This window comes from Lepidochelys kempii, chromosome 11, assembly GCF_965140285.1.
Source record: "Lepidochelys kempii isolate rLepKem1 chromosome 11, rLepKem1.hap1, whole genome shotgun sequence".
NCBI lineage: Eukaryota > Metazoa > Chordata > Testudines > Cheloniidae > Lepidochelys > Lepidochelys kempii.
The window spans coordinates 64,822,510-64,840,660 of NC_136390.1; the positions used below are offsets into that span (position 1 = coordinate 64,822,510).

The 18,151-nt window shown below is 43.7% G+C and overlaps 1 protein-coding gene across 14 annotated transcripts in view; it reads left to right on the forward strand.

Annotated features, from left to right (window-relative positions):
• UNC80 (unc-80 subunit of NALCN channel complex) overlaps window positions 1-18,151 on the forward strand; it is a 188,877-nt gene that overhangs the window by 29,075 nt on the left and 141,651 nt on the right. For all 14 annotated transcript variants that reach the window (XR_012154378.2, XR_012154377.2, XM_073306697.2 and 11 more), the window contains exons 6-11: window positions 606-679; window positions 1,467-1,606; window positions 7,360-7,621; window positions 12,991-13,125; window positions 13,987-14,209; window positions 15,041-15,181. Coding sequence is in view for 12 of the 14 variants with exons in the window: in XM_073306697.2 (XP_073162798.1) it covers window positions 606-679; window positions 1,467-1,606; window positions 7,360-7,621; window positions 12,991-13,125; window positions 13,987-14,209; window positions 15,041-15,181 (975 nt within the window). In the remaining 2 variants the exon portion in view is untranslated. The remainder of the gene's footprint in view (window positions 1-605; window positions 680-1,466; window positions 1,607-7,359; window positions 7,622-12,990; window positions 13,126-13,986; window positions 14,210-15,040; window positions 15,182-18,151) is intronic.

The following is an 18,151-nucleotide window of genomic DNA, read 5'->3' on the forward strand; positions in this document are numbered from 1 at the left end:
TGAGTCAGACTGACATTAAGTTGCATCTGCCATGGTTCCTCATGGGAGTGGTAGTTAAGATGCTTCATGGCCCCATTCTTATCTATGGGCTACACTGCCTGGCCAGACTACCTCTCCCTGGAAACAACACAAACTCCCATGCATCATGTAGCTCCATCAGAGAGGAGACCAAAGCGCATCCTGGCAGCAGTAGTAGTCTGGCCAAGGAGCCCGACCCATGAGAGAACTGGAGCATGAAGCCCCTGAACTCTACAGCACACTTGAGTCACTGTGGCACACTAGGCCGATGCAATTTAATGTCAAACTGTCTTGGAATGAAATGTTTCAGTTCAGCTCAGCAAACCAAAATTATTTTGCAAGGGGCAGCAATTCCCACAGGAAATTTTGATTTTGTGGTAACTGCGCTTCTTGTGCCCCCCCCCCCCCCCCAAAAAAAATCAACAGCAAATTGCCAACCAGCTATAATTTCCAACAGGTGTAGCTAACATCTGGTAATGTTACAGTCAGGGGGATGCCATTTTTTACAATGGCTAATAGCTTATTTGTTTGATTAGTACAACATGAGCATTACATTTTTAAAATTTCTCTTTTTATTTTTATCCCAGCCAAGAGAAGTTCTCCTACTAGCAACCAGAGCCTGGCTTGTGAATCCCCTAATCTGGACACTGGACACACAGAGGTGGGCATATGGCTAGACAAGCAAGAGTGGGGAGCTGTGGGGAGATCTTCTTCTTCTTTTTTTTTTTTAATTGATGGGGTCTTTTGAAGGGAATTTTGGAATGACAGTTGCAATTACTATGCAGGTCTCCGAAGCATCTTAATGCTTTTATCGAATTGTGTGTTTTATAATTGATTTTATCATTTCCAAGGCCTACCCCCTACAAAGAATGAGATTGGGGCTCAGGGCAAAGGATCAATATAAAGCTTACAAACCTATATAAAAAGAGAAAACAAGCCATCATCAATATTGTAAAGACACATGGCAGAGCTAAGAAGAGAGGGCCAGTGCCCTCCATTTTCATTTAAATAAAAACACGTTTTTCGATGATTTGGAGCCATCAAGGTGTGCACTATCCAGCCTAAATTACTGCATGTTCAAATTACTGTTATCCTCTGTTATAATTAATAACAACATATCATCACTCGTGATGTCTTATCTTGCATTAGGCCCTGACCTTGAAAGCAACAAATAACTTTCCATTGATATCAGTGGAACTCCATGTAGGTTTAAGGGTCTGCCCAGGTGAAATAGTTTATAGGATTAGGGCCTTAGCTTATACACTGTCTGGAATGAAAACCATGTGTTTGCACAGTGTCTAGGACATTGGAGCCCCAATCTTGATCGAGTCCCCTCTATGCTATCTTAGTATAAATAATACTAATATATAAATACATAGTAAGAGGGCTAATGTGGAAGATCCAAATCTATTTTTAAACTTATTTCTCTATATTGAAAATATCCTAAGGGACTTCAGGTGGTGTGTGAAACAGCCCAGCCAGATGCTGTGCCTCCCAGGGCCACTGTTTCAGGCTGTCATCGGGGAAACTCCTTTGATGGAAGTGTGTCGTCCCAAACATCCCAAGACAGAGGACCTCCACTTTCCAGGTACAGAGTCCTACGAAAAGCTATGTTGGTATAACTTTCTGGGGAGTGTGTGTTACAGGTCCCCTCTGCCCAATCCCCAAAGGATATAAGTCTTACAGTGCCAACTAAAGAGCCTTGTCTCTTCAGCTCAAACTCTAACAGCTCATGCTTTTAGCTCTGGAAGTCCTCAGTTTGGTTGCCGGTGTGTCATCTGAGATGGTGGCAGTCACACTGACTTCATTCCATCTCATTTACAGGACTGCCCAGCTGGCCTGTTAGGATAGCAACTATAGAGCAATGAGGACAGAGCAGAGGACAAGGACCTTTTATATTTTGGAGTTTGATGATTTAAAAAAAACCCCAAACTTTAGGCTCATTGTTCCTTGGCTGGGCATGTCCTCTGGGGCTTGATCTGTCTTTGCTGCCCTCTGGGCAATTCTCTTTCCCTGTGTGGCAGAGCATTTCTGTACCTCTCCTCCCTTTTAGTGCTGCTTGGCCGCTACCTCCATTTCCCCTTCTTCACATACAGCTGTTCAGTTCACTTACTGCAGGCTGGCTGGCAGGCAGGCAAAAGAACAGCTTCTCAAATCTCTTCTCAGCCATCCTTGTAGGGCTTAGGCAAAGATTTTAAAATGCAGGAGCCTAAATTTAACCTCCTTAATTCGTATTTGGGGAAGATAAAGGTACAGGCAGATTTTCAGAAGGACTGAGCACTGGTCAGCTCCCATTAGGGTTTGTGAATACTCAGCACTTTTGAAAATCTGAACATATTTTTCTTAGGCTCCTATTTTTAAAAATGTTGGCCCTCATGTTCAGTTGCACCAGAAAATTTCAAACAAAAACACTCAAGAGTTTCAGAATTTGCTTCATTATAGTAACACTTTATCTCTGTTTCAAAATTTCTCTGAATCCGAAAACGCCTCCCAACTATTTTCTCAAAATACGTATTATTGATCTATCTTGTCACCTGCTTCAGTGGGTAAAACCTTTCTTTACGGACCTGATCTAGTTGGCAGTCTTTCTGTTGACTTCAGTGGGTTTTGTGTCATATAAATTCTGAGTTTTTATTTCATTTTATTAACATTACCTGGTAAAACTAAGTCATCTGTTACTTCTGAGTATTGTCTTACTAAATGTAAACTGTTCCTCATGTACGCCATCGTTCAGCGTGCATACACATGCCCATAAAAAGTAAGGGAGCAGGCAACCTTTTAGAAGACTGAATCAGATGATCAGTTTATCCAGCTCAGTCTGGTGGTTGCTATGGAGATGAAGCTTCCAACAGGCTTTGTAGAGAGCGTCACTAATGTCTCCTCATTTGGAGAGCTCATTGATCAATTAAAACTGAACAGGGAGTTTTGGTTGCCAAGCAACAGGCAATTCAGAAACAAATGTTATTTACTCCTGTTATCAACGGCCCAGTATTCCTTTGTCCTTGGGCCCACAGCTGGACAAAATATGCCACCCACTCACCCCGCAATTATCCGTCAAGTACCTGATGAAATGTCCACAGGGTTTAATTCAAAGCAAAGCACAAGATTTTAAATTATGTTTTCTTGGAACCTCATTCAGCAAACCTCCAGTTTGCTCCTCTGATCTTGGATAAATATCCCCGCTCCATTCAGTGAAGTTCTTCATTTCACTGGAACCATTGCAGTAGTAAAACCCCAGCCATTTATTCTGCAGCTGGCTGTCAGTCTCTGCCTTGGAAATAGACTTTGCAAGCAGGGCTTGAATGGTAACTATTTCAGAAGAACAGTCCTTCTTTTGAGCTAGATTGTGAATTGGAGTTCATGCCCACGTAAGGGAGCATGAGGGAATACATATCTCCCTTACGCTCCAATAGGGGCTCCCCCAGACCTTGGGTCTGATCGCAGAGGAGTGAGCAGAGAAAGATGCATCACCTTATTCCTTTCTACAAGGGGGTGGGAATAGGCAGAGTTCTGGCTTCATCCTCTGTGCTTGCTGGTCAGTTCAGCTGAACTGGTCTGGGAGATATTGGCGGGCAGATTTTATTTTTCTTTGGGGATAATTCTTTTTCTGGAATGCTGCTGGAGTGGTGCAGCAACCCTTTGTACAGGCTGTCTTTCTGATCCAGTCTTGGCCCTTTTGTTTTCTCCTCATGTGCATTTCACTCATTTCTCTCTTTGTAATGTTTTGAGAAGGGTGTATGATGGGAGCCCTGATGTCAGTCTGGTGGGAAAGGTGTTTTTAAATTATCACTGTTTTCTTTTTCTCTTATTTAAAGTCTTTTTTAAATCACCCCACTTGTAATCACAATTTATCTTGACTGCAGTATTAATGGAAACATTTGAACTGTAGACTGAATAAAGCAATATATGCCAATACCTAAGGTCTAGTTTTCAAAAGTGAGTGCCTTTAAAAAAGACCTAGAGGAAGTCTATGGTGTCCTCCATTGACAGAGGCTGGCAGCAAACCATCTCCTGCAGATTTGCTTGAACATTTTGAGTTCTGAATGAACACATTTCTTGGAGATGAATCCTTCCCAGCCACCCCATCTTCAAATGTGTCCCAGGAAGAAACTGCCAACCTACCCTGCTTGCAGGTGGGGTCAGCATTGCAAACCTTTTGCTGAACCCTACTTAACTGAATATCCAAAAACCTACATTTGAATGCTCAAATTGGCTTATATTTTTATTATTATTTGTATTATCATAGAGCCTTGGCGCCCCAGTCATGGTGTAGGACCCCGATATGCTAGGTGCTGTACAAACAGAACAAAAAGACAGTGCTTGCACCCAAACAGCTTACAATCTAAGGGCTTGTCTACATGACTATTTAGTTCGCTGCAAGGTGGGCTTTGATCTGTCCCGCAGTAGCCTGCCGCAGACTGACCATCCATGTGGACCCTGCTGATGCACATTAACCGTTCTAGTCCTGGACTAGATCAAAATACATTAACAAACTGTTAATGTGTGTCAGCAGAGTCCCAGTGGGCAGCTTGTCTGCAGCAGGCTACTGTGGGGTAGATTCACACCCCAGCTTGAAGTGAACTAACTGTTCATTGAGACAAACTTGACTATAAGACAAGAGACAACAGATGGATACAGACAGACTGCATAGGCAGTACAAAGAAACAATGAGACAATATTGGTCAGCCCGATAGGCAGTGGTCCCAGCACACCAGCAACCTAACTCTGTCAAGTGTCTTGTATCCAGTTAAGCTGTAATCTAGCAAAGCACTGAAGCATGTATGTAACTTTAAGCAATAGCACAGTCCCACTGAAGTCAATGGAACTACTCATTCTTAAATGTTTTCCTGGATTGGGCTGCTCAGTACCGTGCTGGGTGTCCGAATGCAGATATGGACATCCTGCCTGGGTGCCTGTCTTTGAAAGCCTGCCTCCTCATGTGGCTCCGTAGACCTGTCAATATTAATGGTAAAAATTGTTGGCTGTTGTGATTTGTCCCAAATGCACGAGAACATCATTCATGAGGCAGTTATTGATTCTTTTGTGTCTTATGGAAAGTTTTAAAATGCAACAGGTACTCAGTTCACACAATTGTGCTTCTAGAACTGCATCCAGAAATCTTCCAGGTTATGAAATAGCACATCAAACCACAGATCTGTTCAATCTCCATACACAGAGGGAGATCAGTCATGTTCACCTGGGTCCCATTAAGGCAATGTGGGGCTCAAGGTCACCACAGCACTGGCCCCCCACCTCTTGACCCTGCCCTAGCCTGGCATTATGGCTCCATCTGCTACTTGGAGTGATGATGGCAGAGGATCCCCCTTCCCGCCAAGAAGGCAGGGTTAGCAGCAAGGGGGTCCCCCAGTACTTAACCCAACTGCTGGGTGTTTGTATAAGTGAGGGGCTGGGTTTTCTGTGCTTTTCTTCCCTTGTGAGTGCTCTGCTGGGATAGTGTTGGTCAAGGCCCCACATGCCAATGGGCCTTGGAGTTAACTCCCCACAGGGGTGAATGGGACAGTTCACCCCTCTCAGAGCTGTTGTTTCATGCTGTCTGCAGACTTGGGCAGACACCACTGTATCAGTTACACTGAAATCAGATTTCCAAGCTTTTCTTTGCAGCTATGAGGGCTAGAATGTTTCTGATGAAAGCTGAAATTCTGATATGAATGCCTCCCCCAGGTGCTGGGGCATTAAGCACAGGCCTGGAGTGCCCATTCCTTAACATGGACCTGATTATTCTCAATAACATAGAATTTTGCCAGCAAATATTATGGCATCACGGGCAAACATTTCTTTGGGACCACACCTAGTTTGTAGATTCTCAGTGAGAGGGAATTTGGGGCTTACGCTTTTGCTTGAGAAGATTAACAACAAAAATATAATTTAATACTTTCTGATGGTTTTATTGAAAAAAGAACCTTGCATGTGTGTGAGTGAGAATTCATGTATAGCAGCAACTCAGTGGAAGAACCAGGGCTCACCCTTTGAGACCCCATAGTTCATTCTTTTCTCTCTGTCCAGTACATTCAAGTCTGGAAACAAAAATACCAGGGATGTTTCACACTAAAAACCATATCAAAAGAACATTCAGGAATGACACCACCAAAAGCAGCCAGGAAACTTGTAGGGAAAGGTGACATATGTCATATTTTCTACTATCCAGGGGCAAAAAGGGAGGTCATCTTATATAGCAGTAGCACTTACTCACATGAGAGCCACCAGATCCGTTTCAATTAGTTTAAGTGATTATTTTACCGGGCGTTCCCAGAATGCTGCCATTTCTTTTAGTAACACCTGACTGTGTAACCTGCTCCTTCACATGTTACATGTCCTCCCATTAGAGCCTGACCAGCAGGGGTTTGAGTCTGCTCCTGATTCCTGCTCGAGGATTTAGTCATTGATTGCAAGTGGTAGAGGCCTGTTGTGCTTTTAGGCCCTGATTTAGGAATGCATCTCTGTTCAAGAAGACATCTAAGCACATGCTTAACTAAACATGTGCTTGAGTCTCACTGGGGATTTAAAGTTAAGCACATGCTTAAGTGCTTTCTTCAGCAAGGATGCTTTCCTGAACCAGTGCCTTATCCCCAGATTCAAACCTTTCTGTCAGCCCAAACAGAATCAATTACTTAAGCATCCTGATAGCTGGAAAGTAGCTGAAAGTTCTGCAGATGTGAGGAGAGTGGAAGAGGCCTTAAGACTCTCTCTTTAATGACCAGGTGGATTTTAAGCCTGTCAGTTGTTAGTGCACTTGAGTCTCTGTGGAGAGGGACAACTTCTCTCTTTCTCAGTCTATAACCATTTCTTAGTGGCCGGTAAATGGAGCATCATTAGTGTTGGTCTCTGGGGTGACTTCTGTTCCCCAAACTGGAGGGTAACACAGGAATAGTTTCCACCTACAAGAAGAAGACCAATTAAGTGGTGCCCTAGAGTGAATGATGAAAAGCAACCCTAACGGTATGTCTACACAGCAATAAAAGGGCCACAGCTTGGCGGGGCAGGGGGGTTAGCAGACTCAGGCTTCCAGGGCTTGGGCTGTGGGGCTATAAAATTCAAGTGAAGTGTTGACATTTGGGCTTGGGCTGGAGCCTGGGCCCTGAAACCTGGCAAGTGGAGGAGGCTCAAGCCTGAGCCTGAACATCTGCACTGCAATTTTTAGTCTTGTGAGCCCAAGTCAGCTGACCTGGGCTCTGAGACTCTGTTCCATGGGGTGTTTTATCGCAGCATAGACCTGCCATAAGTTTCTTTCTGGAAGGAACCTTTTGGCAGAGCTCTGCACCTTGAGGGAAAGTATTAGCTCTAGCTGATTTCTAATGCTTCTCCTTTTATTATTTGGAACAGGGTATCATTAGTGATTCCGCCTTGCCAAAAGTCTCGCTATGCCACCTATTTTGATGTGGCAGTACTGCGCTGCCTGCTGCAGGCACACTGGTCTGAGGAGGGTACACAGTGGTCTCTGATGTATTATCTACAAAGACTGAGACATATGCTGGAGGAGAAGCCGGAGAAGCCCCCTGAGCCGGAGACCATGCACCTGCCCAGGCCCCGTAGCAGTTCCATGGTAGCAGCAGCACCTTCTCTGGTGAACACCCACAAAACTCAGGTCAGAGACCCTCATTTAAAAGTAATCTTAGTAACTCTTTACAGTGATGGCAGGATTAGTCATGATTCAGCACTGTGGTTTTAATTATATCATGAACTGTGGTGAAGTCACTTGTAGCATCGGAAATGTCCATATGTGGATTGCATAGACAGTCTTATTGCACTGGAATTCAGCATTCAGGTCTGATTTAACTATATGCCATATTGCTATTCTAAGAGAAACAAAAAGAATAGGTATCACAGTCTCGATACAGTATTCTCCTTGAAATGAAAAACAAGACTCAAGACACAAGACCACCTTCTTTAAAACGTGGCAGCAAACTGCACACCGTGGGGTTGGAGCACAGCAAAGTACACTTGCTGTTGTGCGTGTAATTTCCCGAATGCTAGTGCAATAATAAAGTTGTTGTTCAAAGGTTCTCAGCACAGCAGCAGTGTGGATGGATGTGTTATTTGCATCAGCTAGACATCACACCGGAGTTCTGGAATCAGTGTTTCTGTACATGACAGGAGATCCCCTGGCAATGTAGCAGATCTGCCTCTCCCAGCTTCACATTCTCAAGTCCTACCTGGTTTTTAAGTACTTTTTCTCCTACAGGAGAGCCCTTTACTCTGTTGTTCTTTACTAACATCTTTGTGAAATCCATTTGGTTATTCACAGTTAAATGTAAATGTATTTTACTTTGCTGGTTGGTTTTTTGGGGGTGGGGGATGGTCTTTTGGTCATTGATGTGAGGGTTCCATCCAGAACAGCAGTTTTTTTCAAGGCTAGACTAGATTGCTAAAGGTGACTTTCTCATCAGAAAGAAAAGGAGTACTTGTGGCACCTTAGAGACCAACAAATTTATCTGAGCATAAGCTTTCATGAGCTACAGCTCACTCAAATAAATTTGTTCGGTGCCACAAGTGCTCCTTTTCTTTTTGCACATACAGACTAAAACGGCTGCTACTCTGAAATTTCTCATCAGAGTTTCATACATTCTGTCATGCTACATGGAATCAGAGTCCCTCTTAAAATGAAGGTGTTTAATAAACAGAGCAGCTGCAACTTCCACACAGCTGGAGTTTCAGCTTTGTCTCCCTTATTCACCAGAGACCACTCCCTGTCTGGAGCTCTATACAGCCGTGATTTTCAACCTTTTTTCATTTGCGGACGCCTAAGACATTTCAAATGGAGGTGGAGACCCTTTGAAAATCATAGACATAGTCTGCGGACCCCCGCTGACTGGAGGCTGAAAACCACTGCTATACAGCACACAGCGACATCTAGTGGCTGATTAATATTCCACAAGTAAACATATTATGCACGAGTATGTCAGTGATTGAGGCAGTTGTGATGGGTTTAGGCTTCTGAGGCACAGAAATGAAGAAGTCATGTTCTTCTCTGTTTTTCTGCCTGCTTGGCATTTCTTTCTCTCTCAGGAAGGCTCTGCAGGCTGAGAAATTGTTAACTAGTGAGTGAGTTATGGTGCTAAGCTGAAAAAGTAGGCTTGCAGCATATTTCTTACATTTCTGGCAGGAGCCGCATCAAGTTGCATTCTTCCTCTGTTTTTACTTAACCCAAGTTATTCTTTTCCAATAGAAAATCAAGCTTTCAGAATAAAATATCGGGCGTCCATGCTCAGATGGTACAAATTCAAAATGTGAGCCCTAAATTGGTTCTGAGTCCATGGCCTCCTCTCATTAGGGCTTCATGTTGCAATATAGGAGAGACCCACACTTTTAAAGTGACAGCACTGGGTTTTATGGTACGTTGGTCATCTTCTCTATCATCTGGTCCTTTTGTCTTCATTAACTGATGTTAGACATGGCGAAAGAAAGAACTGCACAGAAATCAGCTCAGGAACAGGCAAGTAAGTAGGTTTAGTGATGGAGTACAGAGTGGATAGAAAAGCTGTGGGGTTGTCACGTAACCTCTTCTACCTTCCTAAGCCTTAGCATGTCTGTCATGCAGACTATTTATATGTGAAATACCATTAAAATATAATTCTGTGCATATCACAGCAAACTAGTTCTGATCAAATGGTTGTACTGTTATATATCTAGAGAAAGAGAATCTCAGTTCAGGCTGTAGGGGAATAATAGAATCATAGAATGAAGGATATATTTTAATATTTCATGCAGCATGCCATCAATGACATATCCTGTTCCTTGTTGCAAAGCAGAATGGCAAGTGAATGAAGGCGTATGAATAAAACAAATACCTTCTCCATGACTCTAGTCAACATGTATTTCAGTGTCAGGAAAAATCTGCAGTGCACCTATATGCAGTGAATCCAGCATAGGGATGGAATTAGGAAATAAAAACCTTGAGGGCTTTCAAAACTGTACAGCTTTGCAATAACTCTTCAGGAGCTAAGAGCAAAAACTTAAACCTAAAAACAGCAAAGCTGTGATGACTAGATGTAATGGTAATTTAAACCCAAGAGTTTCAAGTGTAATACTCAGAAGCTGATAGAAATACAAATGAATTCATAGCTAAACAGCCAGGCCAATACAGGGCAATAGGAGAAAAGAGATATAGGAACAGCCTTTAAACAATTTTGTGGGTTTTCTTATTAGCCACACCTTATGTGTACTAGAGAAGTTGCATGATCGGCTATGATGGTAGCCACATTTTTAACCAGTCTTCAACTAGAACATTAGACTAATTTCTCAAAATAGGCCGTATCGCATAGTGTATAGTAAAGCTGACTGTGTGACTCAATTCATATACAGTGGTTTGTTTGAATAGCTGACTGTGAGCTCTTCTGCACAGGGTGACTTCCTGTGTGTTTGTACAGTGCCAAGCACAGTAGGGACCTGATTTTTGTTTGGGTCCTTTTCACTACCCCAATACAAATAATACAGTGATTATCAGTAATGCACAGTGATGATAACCCTGAGTTAAATTTGTGTAGTGCCTTCCATTCACAAGGATCCCAAAGCACTTTGCAATCCAAGAGCCTGATCCTAGGAACTGCTGATTGCCCTCAGCTGCCGCTGATGTTAATAGGAGTTGAGAGTGCCCAGCACCAGAACCAAGCCCTGATTACCTTTTTATTGGATTTACTCTGTCATGTGCCACTTGTAATCTGCAGTCAAATTTGCAGATGGTTTTAAGAGCACATGCAAAACTTCATGTGTCCAATTTGGCCAAATGTCCGTTGTACTGAAATAACTCTCTCCCTGAAAAAGATCTATCTCCTTAGATGACTCCCTCGAACCTGTAGCGGTACATGAGCGCTGCAGAGTGTTCTGGTTTTTATCACATGGAGGTGTGGGGAGTGAGTTACTCAGTGGAAGGCTGGCAAGTGAGAATGCCCTATTCTGGGCATAAAACTGTAGGGGTTACAGGGATCTTTAAAGTTGGAAAACAGTATGAAGAGGAAAGGGTCTCAAGGGCCCAGTCCTGCAGACACTTAAACACACACTTGACTCTACTAATGTGAGTAGTTCCACTGACTTCAGTGGGATCAATCACATGAGTAAAGTTACACACATGCTTATGTGTTTCTAGGACTGGGCCTAAAGTAGCCAGGACTTGAACCTGTTACTGTACAGAAATCACTTCACTCCTGACTGAGATGCAGCCACCTCTGGAATGACAGGCAGGATTTCTTTTAACATCATACAGCAGCATTACACACTAGTTCTGGTGTCAGAATGAAGAGAGTAACCTCTCCAGCTGAAACAATATGGTGATATTTAGGCAGGCAGAATGGAATTACCTGCATGGGATTTGATCATGTCACAGGAGCGAACAGCCCTGCTCCTGTGACACGTGCCAAACAATCTTTGATTACCACAAGTGGACAGGACCAGGCTTTATGTTTCTCTTGAAGGATGCCACCTCCTGCACCTCCTTCTTTACCATCATATAGCTATAGCAACTCAGGCTCAAGAGAGAAACCTGCTGAGTTTCCAGTCCACCAAGGGGTTTGGATACCTAGAGATAAGTGGATTCCTAGGATGTTTTGAGGCCTGAGGCGTTTAAAAAAATTAAGGAGGTTGCAGTAAGTAAAGATACACAAGTAAAGATATCCCAGAGCACCATTGCTGGAATTAAGGATGCTCACTGCAAACATCAGCTTTGTTTTTTATTCATTTAATGAAGCCTGAGCCTCTAAAAAACATTTAATAAAATGATAAAAATGTATGTATTTGTACAAACCAAGTAATTCTTAACATTATTTAGATGGAGAGGGTGATGACAATGCTGTTCATCACAATCCACACGCTAACTCAGAAACATTAATGCAGTGATTCCCAAACTTTTGTACTGGTGACCCCTTTCACATAGCAAGCCTCTGAGTGCGACCCCCCCCTTATAAATTAAAAACACTTTTTAATATATTTAACACCATTATAAATGTTGGATGCAAAGCGGGGTTTGGGGTGGAGGCTGACAGCTTGCGACCCCCCATATAATAACCTTACGACCCCCTGAGGTGTTCCATCCCCCAGTTGAGAACCCTTGTATTAATGTATTTTGGATATTATTGGTATATTTCATGAAACTAACACTTGTCTCTTACACATCACTTTTTAGTCCTAGATTTCAAAGCACTTTATAAGGGAAGATAATTATAATTATCCATAGCTGCTGGTGAAACTGGTGAAACAACCTGTCCAAGCTCATACACTATGCTAGTGTTCTTGCTGGGAGTAGACTGCATGTCTCCTGACTCCCAGTCCAATGCACTGCTTCCTGCCATTGATGGTTTTTGTAGTGGCAAAATGTTGTCATTTTAAATGATAAACTATTAGAACTAATCATTCATCTCTGAATCTCTAAATATATTTAACCCTAAAATGTGAGAGTGGAGTTTTGTCTGATGGAATTAAGGTTCTTCTCCTTTGGAGCTGTCCTTGGATGGGATTGAAGTAGATGATTTAGTTCAGCGGTGGCCAACCTGGGGCTCCGGAGCCACATGCGGCTCTTCAGAAGTTAACACGCGGCTCCTTGTCTAGGCACCGACTCCGGGGCTGGAGCTACAGACGCCAACTTTCCAACGTGCCGGGGGGTGCTCACTGCTCAACCCCTGGCTCTTCCACAGGCCCTGCCCCCACTCCACCCCTTCCCGCCCCCTCCCTTGAGCCCTCCATGCCCTCACTCCTCCCCCTCCCCCCTGGAGCCTCCTGCAGGGCACAAAACAGCTGATTGGGAGGTGTGGGGAGGGCCTGATCTGCAGAGCTGCTGGTGGGCAGGAGGCGCTGGGAGGTGTGGGGGGGGACTGATGGGGGGGCTGCTGACGTACTACTGTGGCTCTTTAGCAATGTACATTGGTAAATTCTGGCTCCTTCTCAGGCTTAGGTTCGCCACCCCTGATTTAGTTGCTTACTTGCTATTTCTACTTGTGCATGTTTTTCTTCTTTTGGGGAGTGAAGGATCTCACAATGAAGTGCAATGAGGAGGAAAAATCACTAAGCACTGAGGCCTTTGCTAAGGTGTCACTCACCAACCTGCGCAGGCTAGCTGTGCCAGATCTCTCCACAGACATGGGAATGAACATCTTTAAGAAGGTGAGTAGCACAGTAATATGTTTTTGGTTTATCTACAATCCAGTGCCAAAACACATACCATGTATACAACTGTTAAAAGTTTACATTGAGTCTATATTTAGGTTGAACATGAGGCAAACATTTGTTTTTTTCGATGGACATGTTATGTGTCCGTGTATGATATATACATGTATGTATTCATATTTACTCTATGAGCCCAGTGATGAAATCTGTATTCATATCAAGCTCTTATTGAAATCAATGGGAGTTTTCCCTAAGTGGCGGTGGTTTGCAGCCAGATCCTCAAATTACATTAATCAGAGGACCTCCATCAGTTTCAATAGATCTATGCTGGTTTTACACCTGAGATCTGAGTCTAAATCTGTAAAGCACTCTCCCCGGAAGGTCCTTGCCTGGGAGTTGAAGGTTATACAAACAAATTAAGATTCATAATATAAAAAATTAAACAGATTAATCAAACAAGGGAATGCAATGCACAAAAAAGGAAGGAGAGAAATGGGAAAAGAAAAGAAATATAGGTCCAACAACAGTAATAATGAAAAATCTTTGAAATAAAGAATGTCTTAATTATAAAACTGGAGGGATGGGTTGAGACAGATGTCAAGGGAAGTAAATCATCACCTTAGCATTTCCCGTAGCAAAGTGTGGTTGTTTTCCCAACATGAGGTGCACTGGTGCGCTCCTTAAATGTGGGTGGTGCTGGAGTGCAGATACCCATCATAGACAAAGGGCTAGAGTGGGGAAATTTAGGATTGGGCTCTGCATGCTTGTCCTTCATCTGTTTGTGTCCTTCCCCTCTAACTGTAGTGAAATCCGTGTAGCCTCTGCCTGGCTCTAACCCCTCTCCTCTTCCTTCTGCAGTTTAAGAGCCGCAAAGAGGATCGAGAACGTGAGCGCAAGGGTTCTATTCCTTTCCACCACACTGGGAAAAAACGGCAGCGAAGGATGGGGGTGCCCTTTCTGCTCCACGAGGATCATTTGGATGTGTCACCCACTCGCAGCACATTCTCCTTTGGCAGCTTTTCTGGGATCGGAGAGGACCGGCGCAGCATTGAGAGAGGAGGATGGCAAACTGCCATACTAGGTGACTGATGGGAAAGGATTAATATCGCAACCCTGTATTCTGATTAATTTTTCTGCTCCAGAATGTTCCAAGAATAGCAGAGTGGAACGGAGGCTCTTTATTTCTCCATCACTCTGGCATGGGAAAACAGGCCCTCCCTTTGATGGCTGGTTATGTCCTTTGCCCTGACTTGCAGTTTGCCACACCTGTTGTAGAAATGGCAGAGTCTTTCTGCCAGCTTCTAAGGTGAAGTTCGTTGTTGTACTGACTGCTGACCTTGAATGACCATGTTTAGGTCAGTTTGTTTCTAATAAGTAAATAGGAGTTGGGCAAAACATATTTCCAGTCAGTCCCAGGAGAATGACCCTCCCCCAGTCTTACTCCTGGCATTAATGGGAGTTTTGCTTGAGTAACTAGATGTACACTAAGGCTATGTCTACACTATGGACACAGCTGTGCCTCCGTAAGGTCTCCTGGGTAGCCGCACTTTGCCAGCAGGAGAGAGCTGTCCTGCCGGCATAATTAAACCACTCCCAATGAGCGGCATTAGCTGTGTCAGAAGGAGAGCTTCTCCTCTTGACATAGCGCTGTCCACACCAGCACTTTTGCCAGGGAAACTTATGTCAGTTGGGTGGGGGGGAGGGGTTCACATCCTTGACCGACAAAAGTGGTAGTGTAGACAAAGCCTCAATAAGGATTTTCCACTTGGGCTCTGTTTCACACAATTCAAGTGAGGTCTGGACTCCTGCTAATCTCAGTGAACCCCATCCCCCATTCTCACATCTCAACTTCTAGCCCTCACGCGTTCCTTAGACTTGCAAACTAAATGTCTGTTTGGTGTGTTCATCCTAGGGAAGTTCACCAGACGGGGGAGTTCTGACACAGCTACGGAGATGGAGAGCCTGAGTGCTAGACATTCTCACTCTCATCACACCCTGGTCGCTGACTTGCCTGACCACTCAAACAGCCACGGAGAGAATACCGTTAAAGAAGGTGTGTCAAATATAGCGATGAGCAAATACCACACTGGAGTGTGAACGTCAGGAGGCTGAGATAGTTTTATATTTTTAATTGATTAATATCTGATGAATCCCCTCTTTCCCATTTTGGTTTTTCTATATATCTTGTTGTTTCTTCTTTTTGTCCTATTTAGGATTATCATTATAATCTCTTGCAAAGGACATGCACCCACCTCTAGGGTGGGACACAGCACCTTTTTAACAGTGTACAGGAACACTGCACGGAAGTTTAGGGCAGGAAGTCAATTTTGCTAACTCTTGTGATTTCATTGTGTGTCTCACAATATTTGATGGTTTTCTGAAAGACCCAACTGCTGGAATCAAGAGATTGCATGAGAATCTCAGCTTTCCCCTTATTTTTAAAAAGTTCATTTATAACCCACATGATTTCAGGGAAAAGCTCAAAAAAAAAAAAATGAAGCAAGTGAAACCCTAAAGGCCCAAGAAATAGAAGGCAAGGAAAAGGAACCCAGAATTTGACTTTAAAATCATGAGAGTTTTTTAACAATAATCTCATGATTGTTTTTGGGACCTGACTCATGATTTTTGAACACTTGGGGTTGGCAATTCTGGGAAATTGATAAAAGTGCTTTATCCATTTAAAACGGCAAGAGCCATAAAGGTAGGAAGATTGTAATTGCTCCTATCAGCATATGGCCACCCCATCAGAGCTAAGACCCCCTCCTCTTACAGTAACAGAACTGGCTACCAATAGAGCAAGAGCACTTCCACAGTTTCCCTATAGTAGGGCTGCTAAAATTATACAAGACACCTCAGTCTTAACAGGCTGGCACTGTTACTAATGAGAAGTTTTCCTGCCTTAGGGTGGGGAGGACGGGAATCAAGCATAGACAGCTGCTGCCTCCCTTTTAGCCAGGTGCAGAAAACATTTAAGTCTTCCATCTATCATTGGTAGAGTTGAACCCCAGAGTTACGAACCCCAGAGTTACGAACTGACCAGTCACCCAAACACCTCATTTGGAACTGGAAATACGCAATCAGGTAGCAGCAGAGACCAAAACAAAAAAAGCAAATACAGTACAGTATTGTGTTAAACGTCAACTACTAAAACAAATAAAGGGAGAGTAGCATTTTCTTCTGCATAGTACAGTTTCAAAGCTGTATTAAGTCAATGTTCAGTTGTAAACCTTTGAAAGAACAACCCTAATGTTTTGTTCGAAGTTATGAACAACCTCCATTCCCGAGATGCTCGTAACTCTGAGGTTCTGCTGTACTCAGATGGCCCCTGGAGTATCTGAGCACCTCTCCGTTTTTATCCACAGAACACCTCTGTGAGGCAGGAAGTGCTGTAATCTTTGTAGATGGAGAGTTGAGGCACAGAGAGGCCATGTGACTTGTCCACAGTCACACAGGAAGTCAGTAGCAGTACAGAAAATTGAACCCAGGTTGCCCAAGTTCTAGGCTAATGCCTTAACCACTGGACCATCCTTCCTCTTCCGTTGTCATTTGACAATATTTTTCCTATAAAACGTAAAATATAAAATCCATTAATCCTGGCAAAGAAGGGGACTCTATTCCCATGCAGATACTTAACTCAGTGGCAATCCACTCTCACTAATATTGGTGGTGTATTGTCCACCTCCACATAGGAATTTGTCAAGTTGCTGAAACTCTGCGTCTTATTTGTTCTTACTTGATTAGCTAATCTTTTTGTGTGTGTGCAGCCACAGTCCAAGGTACTAGTGAGCTTTGAAGATTTTAGCAAGGAAAGAAATAGAGCTGGTCAAAAAGTTTCAGAATTTGAAATTGCAATGAAATTTTTCATTCAAAATGTTGATGTGCAAAAAAAAAAAAAAGGAGGATATCGTTTTTGTGAAAATGTCCTCCAAATGTTAACCCACTCTTCGCCGAGCCATACGCTAAAAGCGTATTTTAAAGGAATGAAAGAAAACAAGGCAGTTTTTAGCCATAGAACTGAGTGCTTGAGTCATTCTGCCCCAGACAGGGCTCAGGGAGGGTTTGCAACACAACACTTTTCACTAGATAAAGTCCTGACTGCAGCTACAACATGCGTATTCTGGACATAGCCCCTAAGGGAAGAACCTGAGTAGCAAAAAGCAGCTGTGCACCTTCAATCTAGGCACTTGATATAATCTCCGCCACTCCTTCCACCTGTCATCACTTCTCTGGGTTGCACTGCAGCCAGTCTCATTCAGATGCTGAATACATTGCTCAGCTGGGTCCATAAAGATGGCGATGTAGAGCAGGTTGTCGCCAACATCCCGAAGGCACCATATGCTGAGCCTCCTAATGGCTTGATGTGCCATTGAACCGGAGGGCGCCTTGCAGTACCCACTGAGCCTTTGGGGTAGACTCAGTGCAGGTCTCCGACTCAGTTGAATTCTTTTTTTCTTTTAGTTCATTTGAGCCCCCAGATTCCAACTGGAGGCCTGGCACAAAATGGTTTGGAATTAGTTTCAAACATGCCAGGCTAGCTAGTAGCTTGGAGCCACAGCCCTCCTTGGGGAGCAGATTGAAGTGCCTCCAGGACCAGGCTGGGAGCGCTGCTGCTGCTGCACCCTTTGGAAAGTTGGAGCATGCAGTTATTGGATCCAGCTCTCCTGGCTACTGCGGAGGTGGGTTGAGAGGACAGAGCCTGGCTCCCCCTGGCTCCTTTGAGAGGCTTGTATGGCTAATCTGGAGCAGTACTACCAGCACCTCTTAGTGCTTGTGGTGTTGTGCCTTCTGCCCCCTGCACAGGAGCACCGTCTTCTACCTTATACCCCCATGCTGAGCAGGGCACTATCTATGAATGAGCTACCAGGCCACACAGCTAGTAGAGGAAGATGTATTTGGGTGGCGTGAAATGAGCATTTGGGATTCATTTTCCGAAGTCACTCTCTGAACAATTCTGAATAGCCTGAGAAAGGCTGGATTTGTGTCAGCTAAAATCTAGTGTAGGCACATCTCCCTCTTCCCTGGT